This window comes from Phocoena sinus, chromosome 14 (assembly GCF_008692025.1).
Source record: "Phocoena sinus isolate mPhoSin1 chromosome 14, mPhoSin1.pri, whole genome shotgun sequence".
NCBI classification, from domain to species: domain Eukaryota; kingdom Metazoa; phylum Chordata; class Mammalia; order Artiodactyla; family Phocoenidae; genus Phocoena; species Phocoena sinus.
In genome coordinates, this window is record NC_045776.1 from 77420305 (window position 1) to 77441940 (window position 21636).

The window sequence follows — 21636 nt, forward strand, 5'->3', positions numbered from 1 at the left end:
TGACACGGAGGGTGAGTGAGGGCGCCGGTGAATCTCATTACAGCCCCACGCCTCCCTCTGCTGTTCCCCTGCTCCCTTTTCTTGGCTGATGCCGAGGGGGAGCTGCACGGCGGGGGCGGGGGGAGTCATCCTGGCCCCAGTTTTAATCAGGACAGAGGAAATGCGGGAAAGGAGAGGACCTAGGAGCCCAGCTCCTGAGCCCCATGAGGGAGGGTATTTGTCAGTCTGTGGATTTGCAGATTCCCCGGGGCAGGGGGCAGGAAGATGGAGTGACTTTCACCCCAGTTCTTATAAATAATACGTCACTGAGAAATTCATCTTCATCGTGCTCAGCACCACCCCAACACTGGGGACCTCAAGGAGCCCCGTGGACACCCCTGACCTCTGGTTTCGCAGGCCAGGGGAGGGGAGGAAAGCGATCCTTGAGGCGTTAGGCTCTTCCACATTCCTCATCTGACATAATCCTCCCCTTCACCAGAGGAGGAAACTGCACTTCAGGAAGGTTAAACCAATTTTACAGAGGTCTCCTAGGAGAAAGTGGCAAGACGAGGACACACCCCCAGTCTGTTTCACTCTAAGGCCTTTTGTTTGTGGGTTGGTTTTGTTTTTAATTGCACCCACCCTAAGAAAACCAATGCGTTTCTTTTCTAGGGGGAAAAGTTGGCTGCTCCCAAAATCCTGCCTGCCCCGGTTCGGAAAGATTTCACTGCCCCCTCCACCCATTGGCAGCTAAAAGGCCCCCTGGCCTCCGTCTCTGCAGTGACTGAGGAGGAGATGTGGAGGGAGGGGTGGGGAGCCAGGGAACAGTTTTAAAATGAATATATGCATGTGTCTCTCCTGCTAATCACTGGAATGCATTTTCAGGAGAGGTGAGCAGAGGGATTAGCTGCAGGACTCCTGTTAATGTTAACTTTATTTCAGTAATGAGGTGCCAAGGCATGGAACAATCACAGTGGCTAATACGGTGTAATCACAGTGATGAGATACGCATGCTGGGAAGGGAGGGAGAGGGGGTGAGAGTCAGGAGGGGGAAGCTGCTTGCTAGTGGGGACGATGACACCAAAGAGGCAACAGGAGCCAAAATCGAGAGGAAAAGGGAAGAGGCAGGTGAACCCTGCTGAGGGCTGAGCTGGCTGAAGGAAGGCACCGCTGGTAGGCAGGAAATAACAACAGCAACTCCTCAGTGAGGACTTACATTAGCCAGGCCAGGTGAGGAACCCTGCTCATTTCATGGCATCCTCAGGAGGAAAAAGAGAGCTGGGTATTATCCCCACTGTAGAGATGGGCAAACCGAGTTTTTAAAAAGTTAAGTCAGTTGCCAAAGTCACGTGGCCAGTGGAAGGGTCTCAGTTTGAAGTCAGATTTCTCATAATTGCTACACTTTACAGTATGTCCCCTCCACTATGAATAGAGGGTGGGAGAAGTAACATGCAAACACCAGAAGCTAGAAGAGTAGCACCAGAAGGAGGAAGAAGTGGCTTTGCACATGGCCAACCCCCCCACGACACTGGTGCATGGCTGTGTTCGTAGGGCTCACCACACCCAACCAGAGCCAACCATCTGGATGTCTTGGTGATGCTGAGAGAGGGAGATGAAGGAAAGGAGGAGAATCGCTCTCATCAGCCAAGTTCCAGGTACCACCTGTAGCCAGGAAAGAAATCCTCAACGCACCCACGAACAGAAGCTAGAATGTTCGCTGGCTCTCCAGACCACACAAACCCTTCAGTTCGAGAAATGTCTGCTGGCCAGAAACCATTTACTCTCAACAGAGCCTAGTGTCTCTTCAAGTGTGGTCTGCAGGCTCATCTGGGTGCCCCTGGAAAACGCACCTTATCCCCGGAATAAGCACTTCCAGGGAGGGTCTCTGTAGCTGCCCTTCCACCAGAGCCCTGGCTTAGGGTTCCCAAAGATTTCTCTGTGCTTTAAAGAGCTTGCAGATGTCCAAGGCACAGCATTTCGATGTCTATAACCAGTAAGACACACTCTGCCGGTCAGTCCTGCCCCAATCCATGACCCCATCACCTCACAGGTTGCTTTAGAAGCATGCAGTTCATAACATTCAACACAATTACGGAGCACCTACTATGTCCCAAGCTCTATTCTATGCCCTGAGAATATAGAAGGGGAAAAATCTAAGTCCTGTCTTCCTAAAGCTTGCATTCCAGTGAAGAAGACAAACAGGATGCCCTGTCGGAGAGCGCCGTGAAGAAAAACACTTGCAGGACAGCAGTGATTCTCAACCAGGGTGATGCTGCCTCTAGGGGACAGTGGGCAATGTCTGGAGACATTGTTGGTTGTCACAATTGGGTGGGGGGGGTCCACTGTCATCTGGTGGGGAAGGGAGATGGATGCTGTTCAACATCTTATAATGCCCATGACAGCCCCCACTGCAAAGAATCGTCTGGCCCCAAATGTCACTAGTGCTGAGGCTGAGGACCCCTAGCGCAGAGAAGACAGAGATGTGCTCTTCAGGATAGGGGTGCGGGAAGGCCCCTGGAGAGGGACATTTGAGCAGAGACCCAGGGGAGTGAAGGATGTCTATGGGCAGGGGGAGGCGCGCACAGGGCACAGCACCTGGTTGGACTAGGGATTTCAGTGTAAGTGCGAGGGAACCTGGGGGTTCCTGGCAAGATGCTGAGACGCTCTCGCTTACCTTTCCGGAGGGTCCCTCTGCCTATGGGGAGCAAAGGGGCACAGGAGGACCAGCTGGGAGGCGGCTAGCATCATGTAGGCCAGAAACGCAGGGGCTTGAACAAGAGCAGGAGAGGCAGGGTGGCAAGAAGTGGTCTGGTGCAGAACACGTCGTCAAGGTAGAGCCTTTGGGACTTGCTCATGGATTGGATGAGGGTGTGACAGAGGAGTCAAGAGTGATGCTTGGAGCCCACTTTCCACTAGGTCCCTGGTCCAAGTGCATCCCTGGAAAACATGACTCCATGCCCCCCTCCTCCCCTTAACCCAGTGTTTCTCAACTAGGATGACTGTCCCCTCCAGGGAACATTAGGCCGTGTCTGGAGACATTGTGGGCTGTCGCCACTGGGAATGAGGGCTGCTACTGGCAGTGGGTAGAGACCACGGATGCTACTCAACGTCCTACCGTGCACAGCAGAGCCTCCCCATCTCCCACCTCAAAGAATCATCTGGCCCCAAATGTCAACAGTGGTGAGGCTGAGGAATCCCTCCCCATCCCTGCCCCCTGCCACATCCTCTCACACAGGGCCCGGCCCCACCAATTTAGCAGGACTTCATCAGAGACTGGAGATTCCGAATCAATGCATGTCCGTGGCTAAGGTCCATATTAACTACATCTCACTTGCTTCTGATGGTGACACAGATCAGATGCTGCTGCTGTCGCCGCTGCCACCACATGAAACAAGAGTGTTGGAGAGCAAATTCATTATCCAGCTGTTAAGAGCGACAGCATATACATGTCTCTCTCAGACTGGGGGACAGGGAGCCAGCCCTGCTGTATGACTAAGTGGCTGCCAGCCTCCTCCTCCCTGTAACCTTGACACACCAGGGCAGGGCCTCCAACGCACAAGCTAAAAATCCAAAAGGCAACATCGGCGGCAACAAATGGATGGGTTAATTTGTTTCATGCCCCTGTCGCTAGCAGACTTTCATGGTTTAATATCCCAGCTGCTAGGAATCAGATTCGGCAGAAGGAAGAAAATGTGACGTCAATGTAGAGATCCGATTGTATTCAGTTGTGTTTGCTTAAAAACCGGTTTTGGGTCCGCAGGTTATTCTTGCTGGCTTGGACCTCTAGCAATAAGCTATCACACTTCCAGGTGGTATCTTTAAGGAAAGCTAATTAGGATTCTTGGCACTTGTAGCACGATCGTTTTACAATCTTCTTCAAAGCAATTTGCCAACATTAGCTAATTAAAACACCCAGCCTTCCGTTGAGGGACAATGGGAAGAAAGTAGAATCTTCATTTCTGAGCATCTGCTGGAGGGTAAAAGCTCTGAATTACTGTTGCTTTCACTCGATGGAGGTCTTTCTCTGAAGGTGGCCTTTCATGGTTGTTAGCAACCTTCTAGGGATCACTGAAAAGGCTCCATCTTGTCTAGCACTTTGTCTCAAAAATAAAGGACAATACTAAGAAGGGAGTTTGACCAATTAAGATTGGTTCGCTAAGCCAGAGGTCAGTACACTATAGCCTGCAGGCTGAATCTGGCCCCCCGACCTGTGTAAATAAAGTTTTATTGTAACACAGCCAAGCCCATTTGTGTACATAGTGTCTTTGGTCGCACTCAAGCTACGACAGCAAAGTTAAACATTTAAAACAGAGCCCGTATAACTTCAAAACTGGAAATACTTACCTTCAGGCCCCTTACAGAGAAAGTTTGTTGACTCCTGCACTTCACATCTGCCTTGACCGTGATCTTCCACCTGGGAGAGTCAAACTGTCCCTGGCCCTGACCAGGCTTATCTCATGCATCCATCTCCAAGTGTCTATGTCATCAATAGGGCTTCTGAGATTCTGCACTCTAGGCCGAAACAAGAACCAGCACACCCATGTGGGGAGAAAACCTTGGTATAGGACAAGGGGCTCAGCCTAGACATGGGCATGCTGTTGGCAGAAGGGCAGAGAGGGCCCGGGAAAGAGCACAGACGGCCTTCATTTTAAGTCACTTCTTGCCTAAGGCCACTGCATCGCATCAAAATGCAGGGCTGGGTCTGAGCCCCACTTCCTGGCTCCTCGGGCCTGGTAAACTGCATCCCCTCTCACAGATCGTTTCCCCCTGTGTAAAGTGGGAAACATTACCTGCTCTGCAGGGATGCTGTGCTGTGTTTCACTACGTCTTTCAAGACTCCGTTGTCAATGCTGCCACACAACGCTCCCTCTACTGAGGGCCAGAAGGGAGGACCGACCCCCGTTAACCGGTGTTCCCCCTATTCAAACCCCCCCATTCTGGTCCTGGCCCCACAGCTCTCCTCTCAGAGTCTCCTTACGGTTATTAGCACAAGACCCCAAATGAAGGCCTCTGAATAAGTGTCCTTGGACAGGAGAAAGGTTATGTAATTTTAAAAAGAGGGCAATTTGAATTTACTCCCCCAGTGTAAAAGTGACAATTAGGAAATGCCAAAACCCAATAGACTCTCTCTCCCTTTTATTTCATTTTCATAAGAATCGCAGGACCTGCCTTCCCCTGCAATTCATCCCCAACATCTCTCCCTCCCCAGGCCCCACCACCCAATCTGAAAATTCCGTGTTCAGAATTCGCTCCCCTGTGTTGCGCACCGCCCACTGGGTGAGGCCTCTAGTTCAAGGAAGAGCACAAGGATGGAGCTCGCCAGGTCCCGGGGTTGCCTAGGATTGTTGGGAGGGGTCAGGGGCCACCAATGGAGTCAATTCCTCTGGTCCCGAGGTGTCCGACAGCAGGACTGATGTGACTTGTCGGCTTGGGGGTGGCAGAGACATTCTGGACACCCCCTTCCACTTTTCCCCCAGCCTCACTGGTACATGCTTATCTGCCTTTGTGTGGAGGAGCTTGAAGGGTCCTTATTCATCCAGAACAAAACTGCTTTACGAAGGTAAAGAAAAACTCTGCTGTTGGAAACACTCCCAGCATCCCCCTTACAACAAGGCCCCTCTGCCAATCGGCCCCTTGAAGAAGGAACTGGGGAGGCAGAGCTGGGGGTGACCAGCAGACAGGAGAAGGGCCCTGCCTACAGATGCTGCACAGGCCTTTCAGAATCAGAGGACAATGCGTGTGTGTCCCACAGACTCACAAACCGCCACGGGCAGGACTGGGGTCCTGCAGTGTAGACCACAGAGGGCTCAAGCAGACCGCTAACTTAGGGCATCTAAACAAGGAAACCACAGACTCCTGCAAGTGGCCAGGCTTTTAGCTTAGTCCAAACCCCTCATTTCACATTTTGGATCCACTCAGCTGCACTGCCCACTAGAAGCTTCTGAAGATAAAGGGGCTTAACAGCCCGTTCACAGCCTGAAAGTCACAGAATCACAGCAACTCAGGGTTGGAAGACGGAAATGAATATTTGCTGAACGTGGCATGTGCAAGAAACTTTACATACATAATCTATTTAAGCCAAAAAGAGCCTGTGAGGAGGGTACTGTCATGCCTGTCTTACAAATAAGAAAACCAAACTCCAGAGCAACTAAGTATTAGGGTAAAATGACACTACTTGTCAGGGGCAGAATTGGAGTTTAAGCTCAGGTCCTTCTGGCTGAGCCTGGCTCTCCACTCTGGGTTCCACTTCTTCCGTGGGGGTCCCAAGCACAACACCTCTCCCCAACACCCACACCAGCCCTTTGCAGAGCTTCTTGTACACATTTTAGAAACAGCTTTATTGGGCCATAATATAAATATAAAATGCACACCTATTTCAAGTGTATTCTTAGTGTATTCAGAATTCTGCAGCCACCCCAACATGTGTTGCAATGGAATTATACAACATGTGGTCTTTGGGGACTGGCTTCTTTCACTCAGCATCATGTTTTCAAGGGTCGTCCATGCTGTAGCTTGTGTCAGTACCTCACATTCCTTTCTGGCTGAATCATATTCCATCGTATGGATAGTCCACATTTTTGTTTACCCATTCATCTTCTGACAGGCATTTGGATTATTTCCACTTTTTGGCTGTTGTGAACAACACTGGTATGAATATCTGTGTGTTTTTCTGCACGTTTTTTTAAAAATCACATTTTTACTTTTATTAAAGGCTGAAAGTTATAAACACCTGTTCTCTCATTGAACAACACTGCAAATATTTGCTAAAATGACGAGGCATTTACGACAGGAGAAGCAGCTGGATGCGGTGAAAAGAAAGTAGGTCAGGAGTCAGGGCACAGAATTTACTTTTTTCATTCATTCAATAAAGACCTATTAAAATACAGTATAAGGCATTATACTGGATACTAATGATTTCACCTCCTGACCATTCTATCATTCGTTAAAAAAAAAAGCTTTTGCCCATTCTGTCCTAGAAAACAAAGGTCAGTCATTTATCTTTCCAAGGCCTCACTCTCATCAGCAAAGTAGGGACAATACATACACCTGGGTATACCTGGGAGGGCTGGGAGAAGAAGGTATAATGATACACCTGAGAGCCCTAGACTATCAGGCACTCAACAAATATGATGATATGACCCATATGACAAGAGAAATGACTTGCATTCATTTTCCTTTCCTCACCTAAGGTAAAGCAGTGCTTTCTACTCAATGATGAAATGTTTCACATACCAGGAACTGCCTGTAGAATGAGAAACACACAAGCTTCCCTGCCTTATAGAAAACAGATTTGGTTTTCATAAGTGGTTGAATCTTTAAACGCTACCTCCGAAGGTGGAAAAACCTTTTAAAGCAACAGAAGTAGGTCAGAATGAAAACAATTAGTTGGTACCTGACAATCTACCACGGAGAAGGGAAAAAAGGAAAAGACCTTCCACAGAACGTTCAAGTTCCTGGCATTGCACTTTCCCATCTTTGCCAGAAGATGGCGACGTGGTCCCACAAGGTTGCATTAGTGCAACGTTGGCGACGGAATCACAGGGATAAAGGGCACCTGAAGTTGTGCTGCTTGGAGACTTCTGCACCTTGTCAATTGCACTGCGGAGGTCTGGGCATTGCTAAGCACATTCCAGGGGAGAAAAAGAGACACGAGGAACAATGATGTGTTTATAAAGGCTACAGGGATCTGACAAAATTTGCAAATGGCTTGAGGTCTAACTCCAGATATCACCAGAATAAAGTTATTGGGGGTGGAGGTAGGGATAAGGGCATTAAAACATTATGCAAGTTAGTATCAAATAATTATCCCATTATGTTACATCTATTCCAAGGAATATTATCATTCATTAAAAATCAAGTGGTATTAGACATGACACCAAAAGCACAAGCAACCAAAGAAAAACTAGTTAAATTGAACTCCATCAAAATTACAACTTTTATGCTTTAAAGAACACCATCAAGAAAGTGAAATGTCAACCCAGAGAATGGGAGAAATGTTTGCAAATCATGAACCCGATAAGGGGCTCATATCCAAAATATATAAAGAACTCGAACAATTCAAGAATAAAAAGACAACCCAATTTTAAAATGGGCAAAGAATTAGGATAGACATCTCTCTAAAGAATATGTCCACGTGGCCACTAAGTACATGAAGAGATGTTCAACATCATTAGGCATCAGGGATATGCTAAGTCAAAAGTCACAATGAGATACCACTTCATCATCACTAGGATGGCTGCAATCAAAAGGACAGACAATGACAAGTCTTAGCAAGGACATGGAGTAACTGGAATCCTCATACACTGCTGGTGGGAATGTGAAATGGTACAATTGTTTTGGAAAACAGTCTGGCAGTTCCTCAAAAGATGAAGCATAGAGTTACCATATAACCCAGTAATTCCACTTCTAGGTATATGCCTAGAACAGAAAGTGTATGTCTGCACAAAACTTATACACAAATGTTCACAGCAACGTTATCCACAATAACCAAAAAGTGGAAACAACCAAAATGCCCATCAACTGATGAATGGATGAGCAAATGTGGTCTATTCATATGATGGTATACTCTTTAGCCATAAAAAGGAATGAAGTACTGAGACTTGCTACAACATGAGTGAACTTTGAAAACATGCTAAGTGAAAGAAGTTAGTAACAAGAGACTACATACTGTATGATCCTATTTATATGAAATATCCATAATAGGTCTATCCGCAGAGACAGAAGGTAAATTAATTGTTGCCACAGGCTGGCAGGGAGGAAGAATGAGGAGTGGACTGCCAACAGGTATGGGGTTTCTTTTGGGGAGATGAAAATGTTCTGGAATTAGTGGTAGTGTCTGCATAACTTTGTGAATAGGAAAAATTACTGAACTGTATACTTAAAAAGGGTGAACTGTATGGTGTATGAATATTTCAACTAAAAAATAAATTTTTAAAAAAGAACAAAGTACTGATACACGCTATAATTGGACAAACCATGAAAACATGGTGCTTTCGTGTTTGTGAAAGGAGCCAGTCACAAAAGATCACGTATTGTATGATTACATTTATATGAAATGTCCAGAATAGGCAAATCTACAGACAGAAAGTAGATTAGTGGTCATCTAGGGCTGGAAGGACTGGGGGGAAATGGGAAGGCAATAGCTAACGGGTATGGGACTTCCTTCTGGGGTGATGAAAATGTTCTAAAATTGATTGTGGTGATGGCTGCACAATTCCGTGAATACACTAAAATCACTGAGTTGTACACTTTAGATGGGTGAACTGCATGGTAAGTGAATTGTATTCTCAACAAAGCTGCTACCAAAAATAGAGTTCCAGGGCTGCTGGGTCACGCAATGGGGGAGGGGCAAGGGGTGGCATGGAACACACCATTCTCTTTGTTACCAAATGAATGATGCCCCCTGGAATTGTGAAATGAAATGTGGGCCTTCACCCACCTCCCTGAATCAATGCATTCTTGGTGGGCAGTGACCTTGGTTCTGTAACTCCACAGCCAGCCTGGCATGCAGGCCACTTTCTCTGTCTTGTGATCACCAAATCAGATGTCAAAGCCCCATTCGAGGGTCATTCATTTGGTTGCAAAATGGTAAAATAGGATCACAATTTTCTTTTTTGTTAAATATATTAATATATGTGCATGTATATGAAAAGAGATACATACCAAATAGTGGTTATCTACAAATGGAAGGATTATGAAAGCTTTTATTCTCTTCTCTAATTTTCTATAATGCAACATGTCACTTTATAATTCGGAAAAATTAGAAAAATGCATATAGTGTATACGCATCAACTGTGTTGCTGTCTCACAACTGCATGTTGGCATTCTATTTTAAACTGGTTCTAATTTAATTTGCTTTACTAATCAGTACTACATACAAATACACAGAGTTTCCTCAAATCCTTTTTGAAAAGAAACAAGCTATACTAGTGTAGGTCCATGAATGAGGTGGGACTAAATAAATGGTTCCTGGATGTCCAAGCATAAAAGACTTTCTCTGGAAACCCAAAGTGACAGTTTATCCTAAGGCAGACAGTAGCATCGACACCTAAGAATGTTTAGGTACTATGTTCCCAAAACCAGAGGCTCAGGATCAACTCGATTTTAAATTCCAGAAGACTGTCTTCCAGTTCTCTGTACTCCCTAGCACAGAGCTAAGCACACAGTAAATGCCAAGTAAATATGTGCTGAATGAATGACTGGGGCTGGCAATTCCACGTCATCACCAGTCAAGGGGCAACGAAGTTTAACCCAGGGTTTCTCCACCTCAACACACAGTGGGGGCTGTGCCTCAATTAGAGGCCCACAGTACTTCTATACACACACTTCGTGACAATCAAAACTGTCTTCACACATTGGCTTATGTCCCCTGGGGGGCAAAATCTCCCTGCAGTTAAACACCACAGGTTTAAAGCAGCACTTTCCAGGTCTTGAAGCTACCAACTAGAATCCTGGAATGCCAGGGCTGGAAGGACCCTCATACGTGCTCCCCTGTACACTTTCACAGATGGGCAAACAGGCCCAGAAAAGAAGAGACACACTGGAGCCAAGATGGCTTCAGCAACGCAGCTCAGTGTTGCTCCCTACCCCGTGCTGTCCTTCGGGTTTGCGTAGAACTCAGCATCGTTTCCTTCAAGGATTTTATCAGTCAGTGAGGCTGTCATAACAAAATACCACAGTCTGGGGAGCTTAAATGGCAGGAACTTATTCTCTCGCAGTTCTGGAGGCTGGAAGTCCGAGATGAAGGTGTCAGTAGGTTTGTTTCTCCTGAGGCCCTCCTTGGCTTGCAGACGGCTGCCTTCCTGAAGCCCTGGTGTCTCTCCCTCTTCTTAGAAGGGCACAGTACTATTAGATTAGAAGCCACCCTCACAGCTTCACTTTAACTTAATCACCTCTTCAAAGGCCTTTTCTCTAAATAGGTTACATTCTGATGGACTGGGGTTGGGAATTCAGCATACGGATTTTGGAAGGAGACAATTCAGCCCATTATAAGGACTCTGCTCAGTGGGAAAAAGAATGTTAAGATAGAGCCCTCTCACCTGGGTTGTGCTGAAAGGCTAAGATCCCCTTTCAATGCATTATTCAAAAACCCTTCCTGGCAGGACTAGCAGCAAGGTGAAACATTCTGCTTAAATCAAGGATGATCCAAACACAAGGTCAAACAGCAAGCTTCAGAGCAAATAACCCCTCCTCCATCTAGGACCTCCTTCTCACCGCTCAAGAGCCCAGTATGGCACTTACTACATCACAGGGGCTAAAAGTCCAGGTCCAAGAGCAAAAAAAGATCTGGGTTCCGTCACTATCCTGGTTTAAACCACTAAGACAGTGTTCTCCTATGCGAAGAAATTAATCTGAGTTCGTTTCTTTAGAATGAGGATAAAAAGACCTACTATCACATAAGCGTGGTTGTTAGGATTAAATAAGAGGCCTTTAGCGCCAGAAATGATAGGAAGACAGTCGCTGCTATCACAGTGTTCCTAGGCTGGGTCCGCATGCACCTTCCAGGGCTCTGAAGTTGGCATCTAACAGTATAACCTGGAGCAAAATTTAACCTGAGCATCAGAGCCTTGTTCTTAAAATGAAGATGAAAAAGAATACCAGCCTCAGAAGACAGTGCCGTGTGAAAGTGATGGTGCAAATGTTTTTTGTCTGGGTAGGAATGGTCAAGAGACTATTGTACATTTTGCCTCGGTGAACGGGAGAGGAGGAAGAAGGGGGCAGTCACGGGCACTGAGTTAAGCCTGGTGTCTTCGAGGGCACCAGCAGCAGATCTATTTCCTTCTCCTTGCAATGGATACTCCCCTGAGTCCCTGTGCACAAAATCGACGGGCCCTGGAAAGAGTCTTGGTTTGTCGTCACTACCAGATGGTCCTTCATTGTCTTAAGGTGAGGGAATCCACTCAGGCACAGGTCCCAGTCTCCCGACAAGGACTATGCTGAGGACAGAAAACCTAAGGAATTGGTGCCACCAAGTGGCACAGACAGCAACTGCTCTTTGTGCCCCTGGCACCTCCGTCTTCTCTCCTCTCCCCTTCCTCTTCCTCCCATCTAACTCTCTTCCTCCTTCTTTCCTTGAAAGAGTGCCCACGACCATGGTTTAATTCAGTGGCCATCCTTGAAGGTCTGAAAAGGCTGCAGTGAAAAGACAGGGCTTTAAGATCATACTGGACTTGACTCCGTAGTTCCTCCCTGCGCTAAATCAGGTCAATGAGCTTATTTGTGTCAAATAAATGAGCCCGGCTGATGGCTAAGCAGCTGCAAGACTATTTATCTCAGGCCTCCAAGCTGGCACTCAGCAGGCTGCAGGCAAAGCTCAGGAGGGGCACGGGTGTCAGGGCCTGAGCTCTCGGAGCACGCCCTGGACTGCTGCCCAGACAAAAACCTCCCGAGAGAAACTGAGTCCAGCATGTGCGGGGGGGGGGGGGGGGGGGTGCGGGGGGGGGGGTGCGGGGGGGGGAACTCTAGGCCTCTGAGACTATGGAGGTGAGCAGAGAATATTCCAGCTCCAAATAGCAGCCCACAGAGCATCTGGGAACATCTTTAGAAAATGACATCCCTCCTGCCCTCAAAAACCATCATATGCGCCACAAACTTGACAAAGCAGAGTTGACTTTTGGGGAAACTTGGCTGCTTTGAGCTCAGCTCATCCTTTCCCCAAACTAGACATCCAGAAAGACAGTCCCCATGTGTCCTTCCCAGCCATTTTATATATTTTTTTATTTTTTTAATTCTGTAGTGATTCACTGAAATGAATGACGTACTTCAGAGATTTGGAGTGGGGCTCCCCCCCCCATCTTTTTCTCTTAGCTCTCTCAGGAAAGTGCGATTCTGCCATGACAGGCTTTGACCTCAGCACATTTCCTGCAGGTCAACTCTGGCTGAAATAGAAGTCTGTAACTTGTTTGTGAAGAACACAAAGACTTGTCTCCCCACTGTGTAAAAATCAGAAAAGGGATGCAGAAATGCAATGACAAACTTGTATGCATTTCTAAAAGGGCTTTCAATCCTACCCTGGCTTTATTTTAGAGGCCAGATGACACAATTAAAATGTGTACTTTTAAAAAAACAAATAAATAAAAATTTTAAAATAAATAAAAATTTAAAAAATAAAATGTGTACTTTTCCCACTCTGTAAATTAATTAGCTATAGTTGGGTTAAGCCAACACAACAAGAACTTTTAAAATATTATGTACAGCAGGATTCTACCTTTATTTATGTACTAACACAAAATACACATTCATGTACGAAAAAAGATAACTTTACATAAAACCTTTAATTAGTGGTTATCTTTGGGGGCTGGGGATCTGACTATTGTGGCACAATTTAGTATCTTTCTAATTTTCTATATTTTAAAATGTAATTCCCTACATTTTCAGGTTTCTGCCTAGTAATCACGAAAGAAATGAAAGGGAAACCTTTTACTGAGCGATGACTACAGAAGCCCTTAATAGGAATTCCAAGATGCTCTGAGCATCTCAGGTTAAGCATGCCTAAATAATTTAGCACTGTATTAAGGTATAGCTACATAGCACATTCTGGGCTTCCCTGCCAAAAGGCAGCTGTTTTTATGATGGAAAACACAGCAGCTGTCTTCACAGGTGCAGAGCAGCAATACATAATAAGTTGGTCCCAGCAGAGACGAATATGGTCTCTATTGAAAATCTGAGGAGAAAAAGGCAAAAAGTGGTGAGCCCCACTTGAAATCTTCAAGAGAGAAGGGGAAGCCCTGATTTGAAGAAAACAGGCTCCAGATGACTGGTCTCCACTTACCCAGTGAAAATCAAAGCCAAGGACCAAGTCGCTGGGCTCTGGTCTTGCTTTAACACGCGGCAGGATCTTTGGCACAAAAATCAGAATTTTGGATCTGCAAGATACCTTAGCAATCACCCTCCTCTGACAAATGAGGAAACCAAAGCCAGAAGAGGTTAATTTACTCAAGGTCATTAATGCCTGTGCTCTCATCAGTAAAATTAGGATGCTACTCACAGACTTCATTCTGCTGTTACACTTATAAACACACACACTCCTCCCTCAGTAATAGTGACATGTGACCAACATAGTCTGAAATCTTGAATTTAACTGATAGCCAACACCACTTTTTCTCATTTAGCAAACACTTCTGATTTGATAACCGGATGTAAGCTGACGAGAGCTTGCCTACTCTATGCTGCATAAAAAAATGTATGAATTTAGAAAGTCCAAAGACCTGAGGAACTACTGACCCTACCAAAAACTTGGAAAGTACCCACTTAGAAATAAAATGCATTTCTAGCAGTGATATGTTTTGGTTCCTCCGAGCCCACAGACTGTACCGTCCTGAGAAACAACACAGCTGGACCCCTATCCAAACATTTGACTGACTGCAGGGCCCACTGGTTGTAAATGGCCAGTTGTTTTATTATAATATTAAAGGCTGTACTTCTATTTTTAAAAAGTCCAGCAGTTCAGCTCTAACAGCAGACATGAATCGAGTTGTACAATTGAAGGTACGCGGCGAGGGGCTGCCGGGACACGGAGTCGGCCGCACAAACACAACCGCTGTTGTTCCCCACTCAGGCCCTCGGGGGCCACCTCTTCCTCTTCATGTCTGTGTAAGCTGACTGGACGCTGAATGTTGCAGACATGTGACTGAGTGAAAACAGGGATCCTGGTACCCAAAACTGTCCTCACACCATGACGACACACTATGCAACAAGAGTCCACACAGGCAAAGGGCCCGGAAGGCAATGCACTGATGCCACAGAGTCAGGAAAAGTGCTGTGTAGGAAAGAACTCTCACAATCCCACTGGATTCTTTTTTCTTTTAATTATTACTACTTACTTATGTGGTGCCTTTTTAGAGTAGAATGACCAGTTTTCCGAATGGAATCTGTAGTGACTCATTTCCCCTCGCCCCACCCCCAAAGGCCCTCCTTGCAAAGAGCCACCGTAGGGGGATGGAGAGGGCAGATCTGCCGGGGTGGGGGAGGGGGCTCTCTGTAAACCTGGTCATTCTGCCCACAGGAGTTGTCTGCACTTGGATTGTGACAGCGCGCGAGGGATGCCGCCAGAGTAACAATGCCATTCCTGGAGGCAGCACTGGGCTGGTAGAGACCAAGGAGGAAGCAGCACGTCCTATGGGATTCCAGGGTAATTTAATCAGCAGCACTTGCGTGCGGCAGAAGGCAAGGGCAGCGAAATAATCAAGTCTGCTCTCAGCTCCTGGTAGTTTTTCTGTTTAACCAAAGGGGGTAAAATGTGACCCAAGAGAAGGGCCTCTCTGCCTCGCCCGGAACTGCTGATGCGTGGAGCTGGATGACTCTGTGTCATGGGGGCAGTGGTGGGCTCCACCCACTACACACACCGCCTGCCCTCAGTTGTGATAAGAATGTCTCAGACGTTGCCAACTGTTCCCTGGGGGCAAAACTGCCCCCATTTGCTGCCCTAGATCAACTGGAAAAGCTAGTCAACAAGTGAGCCACTTGATTCTGAGTAATGCAGGGTTGAAAAAAATAAGAAAAGGGGTTTAAGGCCTCCTTCAGTGAGGAACGCTCTGTAAGGAAAAGACCAAAAAAAGTAAAACTGGCCAAGGTCAAGAAGAGCAGTTTACCACATGTGAAAGATAAACACCCAATCAAAATATGGGAAGAAATTAAATATCAATTAGAACATAGAGATCCATTAGCAAAAAGAGTTAAAAAATGATACCAAGGGGTTTGTAGGTATATGACAAAAGACACTCCTCACATACTTTATTTATTTTATTTATTTTTGGCTGTGTCAGGTCTTAGTTGTGGCACATGGGATCTTTTGTTGTGGTGCGCGGGCTTCTCTCTAGTAGTGGCGTGCGGGTTTTCACTTCTCTAGTTGTGGCACATGGGATCTTTCGTTGTGGTGGGCGGGCTTCTCTCTAGCAGTGGCGTGCAGGTTTTCTCTTCTCTAGTTGTGGCGCGCAGGCTCCAGAGCGTGTGGGCTCTGTAGTTTGCGGCACGCAGGCTCTTTAGTTGAGGCTTGCGAGCTCAGTAGTTGTGGCGCGCGGGCTTAGTTGCCCCACGGCATGTGGGATCTTAGTTCCCTGACCAGGGATCAAGCCTGCGTCCCCTGCATTGTAAGGCGGATCCTTTACCACTGGACCACCGGGGAAGTCCCACTCCCCACATAGTTTAGGTGGGAGTATAAATTGGTGAAAATCATTCTCAAATAAACATACAAACATGTATGTGAAAGCATATCATCAGTGCATTATTTGTAGCAGTCAAAAGAAAAAAAAAAACAGTAATAAGCTAAATGACCTCAGCAGGGATTAATAACATTACAGTATATCCATGAAACTGACACCAGGTGGTCACTAAAAATTATTAGGTAGGCCTATATGTCACATAGAAGGATGTCCATCAGAGGATTGCTTTCAAGAAGAAAAAGTATTATCATATCTGCCTAGAAAGTCATGAGGGAAAGAGAAAAAAACGGGCTGATCTCTAGGTTGCGTGATTTTAGGTCATTATTACTTTCATCTTTGACACATTTCTGAATAACCTGCATTTTAAAAATTATCTTTAGCATGAGTTCTTCTAAAAACAGTAGTAAAAATAATACCTAGAACTCTGTAGTTGCCACCCTTCCACCCAAGGGGCCCACCCATCCTCACCTTGCCAACTATGTGATGTCAGACCCCGACTGGACTGCAGATGTGGACTTCATGCCCAGCACTGGGCCTTTACTCACTCCAACACCTCACAACAGCCCCACAAGGAGCAGATGCAATCCCATATCACAGAGCAGGGCCTGGGACTCAGAAGAGGAAAGACTACCCAAGGCCATGCCTTAATAAGTAGGAGTTACTGACTGCGAGGCCGAATTCTCTCCAGCCTGTGAAGAGCAGACTAAATAACAGTAGAAACTAACACAACAGAGTAAAGCAACTATACTCCAATAAACATTAAAAAAGAAAAAAGAGCAGACTAAATAAGCAACATCTCTGTTCACTTACAATCTACCTGCAAATCCCAACTATGGGAACAGCTTGCTCGGAACCTTGCACACAGCTCCCACAGCGCCTTTGCAGCCTCACCAACTGAGGCACCCCCTGGACAGCCTCCAAGTCAGCTCCGGGAGCAGGCCAAAAACTGCAAACCCTGCTCTAAAATCCTATCACCCGCTTTTCCAAGAGCTGCTGAGCTCGCCCTTGGATGCCAGCCCCAGCGTCACCAGGGCCACCCCAAGTCCCAGGCCCTGTGGAGACAGTGCCTTTTTCTACAGAATGCTTCTTTCCCTGTTAGAACATACCTTATCTTTATTGCTCCAGCAATGAGCATGGCAATTAAGATTCAGAATTGAGGGAAATGCTTTGCATTACCCAATTACCTTTCACCCCAAACGTAACAATTTAAAATTTTTTCTTCTAAACTAAAGGTGTTTTCATTCCTTCTCTGATCTTCTCTTAAAATCCAATGTGTATCACGCACTTTGCTAAGTTCTGGGCATACAAAACTACAACAAGGTCCCTAATTCTGAAAACCTTCAGTCGAAGGAACCAGAAACAAACCAGAGAGGGGAGCAGCGAGGGGTCCAGGCTAGAAGCCTGGAGAGGCCCATGATGTTCCACGTCCTTGGGTGGCTTCGTTACAGAGTCTGCAGTACCGTGACATTCCAAAACAGCGAACATGCCTCTTAGGAGTATAGAAAAACATATTCCAGGGCTGAATGAAAATGACCTTTGGATTATTGACCCAATTTGGCTACTTATACCATCTCTCCCCTCTGCTGGCCTGGACAACCGAGATCTGTATACTCTCAGAGGAGTGTTTACAGATGAGTCAGCGTTGGAGCTGGCGAGGGGTGGTGGGAAGAACAGTGGACCCAGCGCTGGAGATGAAGGTCGTGTTTTGGTTCCGTCATGGGACCCAGGGAAGTCACTTCACTCCATTTCCTCATCTACGAGGTGGGAACAAACGAGCTTAATTCTCTACCTAAGTTGCAAAGGCTGTGAAAGCAGTGAAAATGCAAAACGTGCTCACCGATATTCAAATACAGAATAAACAGGTATGGCTGACCTCTGATATAAACTGTTTTCACAGTAAATCTACGTTATTGCCCAAGGGTTCAAATAAGCTCAAAGGAGAGGCTGGTCAGTGACAACTACCAAGAGACTGAGTTACCACAAGCAATGAGCTGGTGAAACATGCAGACGTGTCCATCACTTTCACACACAGTCTGATTTAGCACCAGTGAACACACACAGAATCTGAAAAACCTGATGCAAACTGAATAGATTTCCTGGGATCTAACATTAAAAACAACTGCCAGACAGTTCACCCTCTAAGAAAGTTGACTTAGGAGGACAAACTACTTTGGGAAGATAAGTGTAAGTAACAGGAGGGAGTTAAGGGAAATTATTCCATTGACTAGACTGCAGAAACATACAGGAAGGCAAACATGGCCCAAGGAAAAAGCTCCACTGAAATAAAAATGCTGAAAGCGGGCTGTAAAGCTCGTGCTCTGCTCTGAGGGCAACCGCTGAACAACCGAAAAAGAACAAGGAAGACCCTGCCCAATACCAGGGTTAGTGAGGGGCTCTGGGAAAGAACAGTGTGCGGTAATGTGACTCTGGAGAGGAAAAAGGGGCATGACGTCTTGATCTGAGGACCAAATACTCTCAGCCTTGACCAGAGAGGGTTAGTGTCATATTAGAAACAGGACGCCTCCATCATGCGGACCAGCAGCCTGCACATCCAATGTCCACGGAGGGTAGATGTGAGTCTCTTAGGGAACCCTGACAGAAGCTTGAGTTTTGTTCTTCTTTGTAAATCACAGGGAAACCAAATGTCTGTACCTATTACATCTCCCGAAGCTGAAAGCGATAAAGGACGACCACTTACAGTCAGTTGCGAGATGTATCTCCACTGAGGAATCGCCTTAAGGTGGGGTTTCCATGACAGAAGAGGAGGAGGCCGCCCAGCAGATGACTTTCCTGAGGCTCCCACTGTCCCACGGCTGAGAAGACCAGTCATTTCAACAGGGGCAGTGGAAACAAGAACAGAACCCTCCAGGACAACAAGGCAGAATTTCTGGTTAAAACGGTGCATGCACATAGGTAAACAAGCATATCCAAATACCACTAGGAAAAAACCTGAGAGCACATGGTGCCAGCTGCTAGAAAGTTGGCACAGGATGAGAAGGGAACAGCATCTGAGTTTCTAGACAATTTTAGATGTCAGGACACGGTGTTCAGGGCCCACTCTTGAAGATGCTGTTAAAACAAAACCAAGAACAAACCACCGCGAGAGAACATGCATGTTCTAAGAGACCAAACAATTTTATCTGGGTGAAGGGTCGATCTCATTCTTGAAACTCAAGAACACAAGAAAACAACAAGAACAATCTCCTTGAATATACTCAACTATCAAGGAATTTTCCTATAGGAAACATGAGAATTTTCCCACTACTCTAAAGAAGTCCAATAAATAACTTTACAGTGAAGGGCCCGGGGAGAACACACACAGATGCCCACAGGTCCCCGAGCAGCCGCAGAGGAGAGGCGCTCAGAGTGCTGATGCCTTCACCAGGTCGCCCACAGTCTTGTCTTTCTTGAATGTAACCCGCTGGCTGGCATTTCCAACTGCTTTACGGAACAAGTCCATCTGGTAAGCCCGGGGGCGAGTGAGGCCAAAGAGCACAACACAAGAAGTGGTCAAGGTCAAGTCTTCTCCTGAAGACCAGAGAAGGGCTTCAGGCTACAAGTTCTTCAGCAGCGCATCCTCCCAGTGGGTTGAGTCTCCCTCACCGTCACGCGGGGAAGAGCTCGGGAGGGCTCTCTCCGTAGCAGTACTTTGCTATGGGATCCCTATAGGTGTTCTCATGCTGCACGCTCTGTTGGCAAAAGGGAAGAGAAGAGCGCCGTGAGAGAGAGCAGGACGGCGTCCGGCAGACGCTCCCTGCAGGAGCCCGGGTGAGTCCACCTCCAAATGTCACCAAAAGGGTCCAGGGTACTTTCTGGAGCAAACGCAGATGCTCAGCACAGAATGCCAATGAAGGGCATGAAAATGGACATAGTGTCACCACAGGACTGTTTCTTTTATGCACACTAGTGAGGTTTTTTTTTAACAACCTAGCTGTGACTAGGATAACTTGAGACAAAAAATCTTCCTCGAAGTATTTTAAGTCAGATTAAGATCCAGTGGGTGTTTTGCACCTGACTCCGTGCTTCAAAGGAATTCAGTCCCCGGCACTGAACCCTGCAGAGATGAAGGAGATGCACTTCAAATTGCTTTCGTCAAGTTTTAGGTACCTAAGGGCTGGTACACAAGCCGAATCCCACAGTACCACACAAGCTTCATCTGGCCAAGCAAAGTGTGATTTAACACAGACAATCAGCCGTGGTGGCTAATTTTTCAGCAATTTGTTTTCATACAAGCAACTTGAGTTTTTGGCTAGTCTAGAATTCATTAATTAGCCTAAAACCAAGGCTAAACATCTAAATTGTAAGTATTAATCCAATTTACAGACATGCAGCCAAATCTTCTCTTTCTTGGGACACTTATAAAGGCAAATTGCCAACTGGTAAATTTCTCTTTACAATGAAAATGCAAAGTCTGAAATTTTAGCATCTTCACTCAAGTTTGGAAATAACTCCTGGGTTTTATCAGTTAAAGAAAGAAAATACTTGGCCTTTTCTAACATTTCTCAGAATGACAGTATGAATCAAAGTAAGTCATGGGTTCAGCCATCCTCCACATTTCCTTTAAAGCCCATTCAAATGGAAAGCTCTTCCAGCAAAACAAGGACATCAGGAATTTCTTCATGTTTCAAATGCTCATTATAATCCCTGAAACATTTACCCAGTGATGCTGAATGCTCTAAGAGCAGACCAGAGACATAAAGAGTGGCATAAAACCCAAAGGCAGACTACAGCAATCTGGCAAAGGGTACAAGAGCTCCAGAGAATGACAAATGAGTCATTCATCTCAGACGGAGCCAGGACAGTCTTGCAGACACCATGAATGGAAGCCAGAGGAAGAGCACCCTTATGACAAACACGTCTGGTGATTTTACAAAGAGAGCTCCAACAACCGCCCGATCACAAAGGCTGAGAGCAGAGGATGCGGAATGATGGAAAGGCAAAGACGTCAGACGCTTTCAGCAGCTGGTGCCGTGTTTAGTGCCCAAGAGCAAAGCATTTAATGACAACGTGCTGAAAAGTACTGAGAGCTTGGCAACCTACAGATTTACCTGTGTATTTTTCAACACCCACCTGCCCCATCCCCTTGAATCCTAAAATAAACCACAACTTTGTCCCAGAATAAATGAGTACCCACTCTAAATGAGTGGTTGCTGGAAAGCCTTAAATTTCAAAGACGGAGGAGAGAACTTCTCTCAGGAATTGGACTATTAGGACTCCACCCAGACTTTAAAATAATTTTAAGCTTCCAGTTAAAATACAGACAAGCTAATCAGATAGGGAAGATGCAAGTCAGTCAGACCTTGATTTGATATAAATATTTTACATCCCTAACTTGTATAAATCTCATGTTCACATTCTAAATACAGTCAGCCCTCCATACCACGGGTTCAACATCCATGGATTCAACCAACCACGGGTCAAAAGTATTTGAAAAAACTCCAAGAAATTCCAAAAAGCAAAACATGGTATTTACATTGTATTAGTTATTTTAAGTAAT

At 46.1% G+C, this 21636-nt stretch overlaps 1 protein-coding gene across 8 annotated transcripts in view; it reads right to left on the reverse strand.

Annotated features, from left to right (window-relative positions):
• C14H12orf49 (chromosome 14 C12orf49 homolog) overlaps positions 1–21636 on the reverse strand; it is a 220133-nt gene that overhangs the window by 184039 nt on the left and 14458 nt on the right. The window contains exon 5 of one of the 8 annotated variants that reach the window (XM_032603172.1): positions 18840–19828. The exons of 5 other annotated variants lie outside the window; for them this stretch is intronic. In XM_032603172.1, coding sequence (XP_032459063.1) covers positions 19745–19828 — 84 coding nt within the window. In that variant the 3' untranslated portion in view covers positions 18840–19744. Of the gene's footprint in view, positions 1–18839; positions 20194–21636 lie in introns of those variants that run through there. 2 more of the 8 variants (XM_032603177.1, XM_032603179.1) reach the window with 2 other exon arrangements.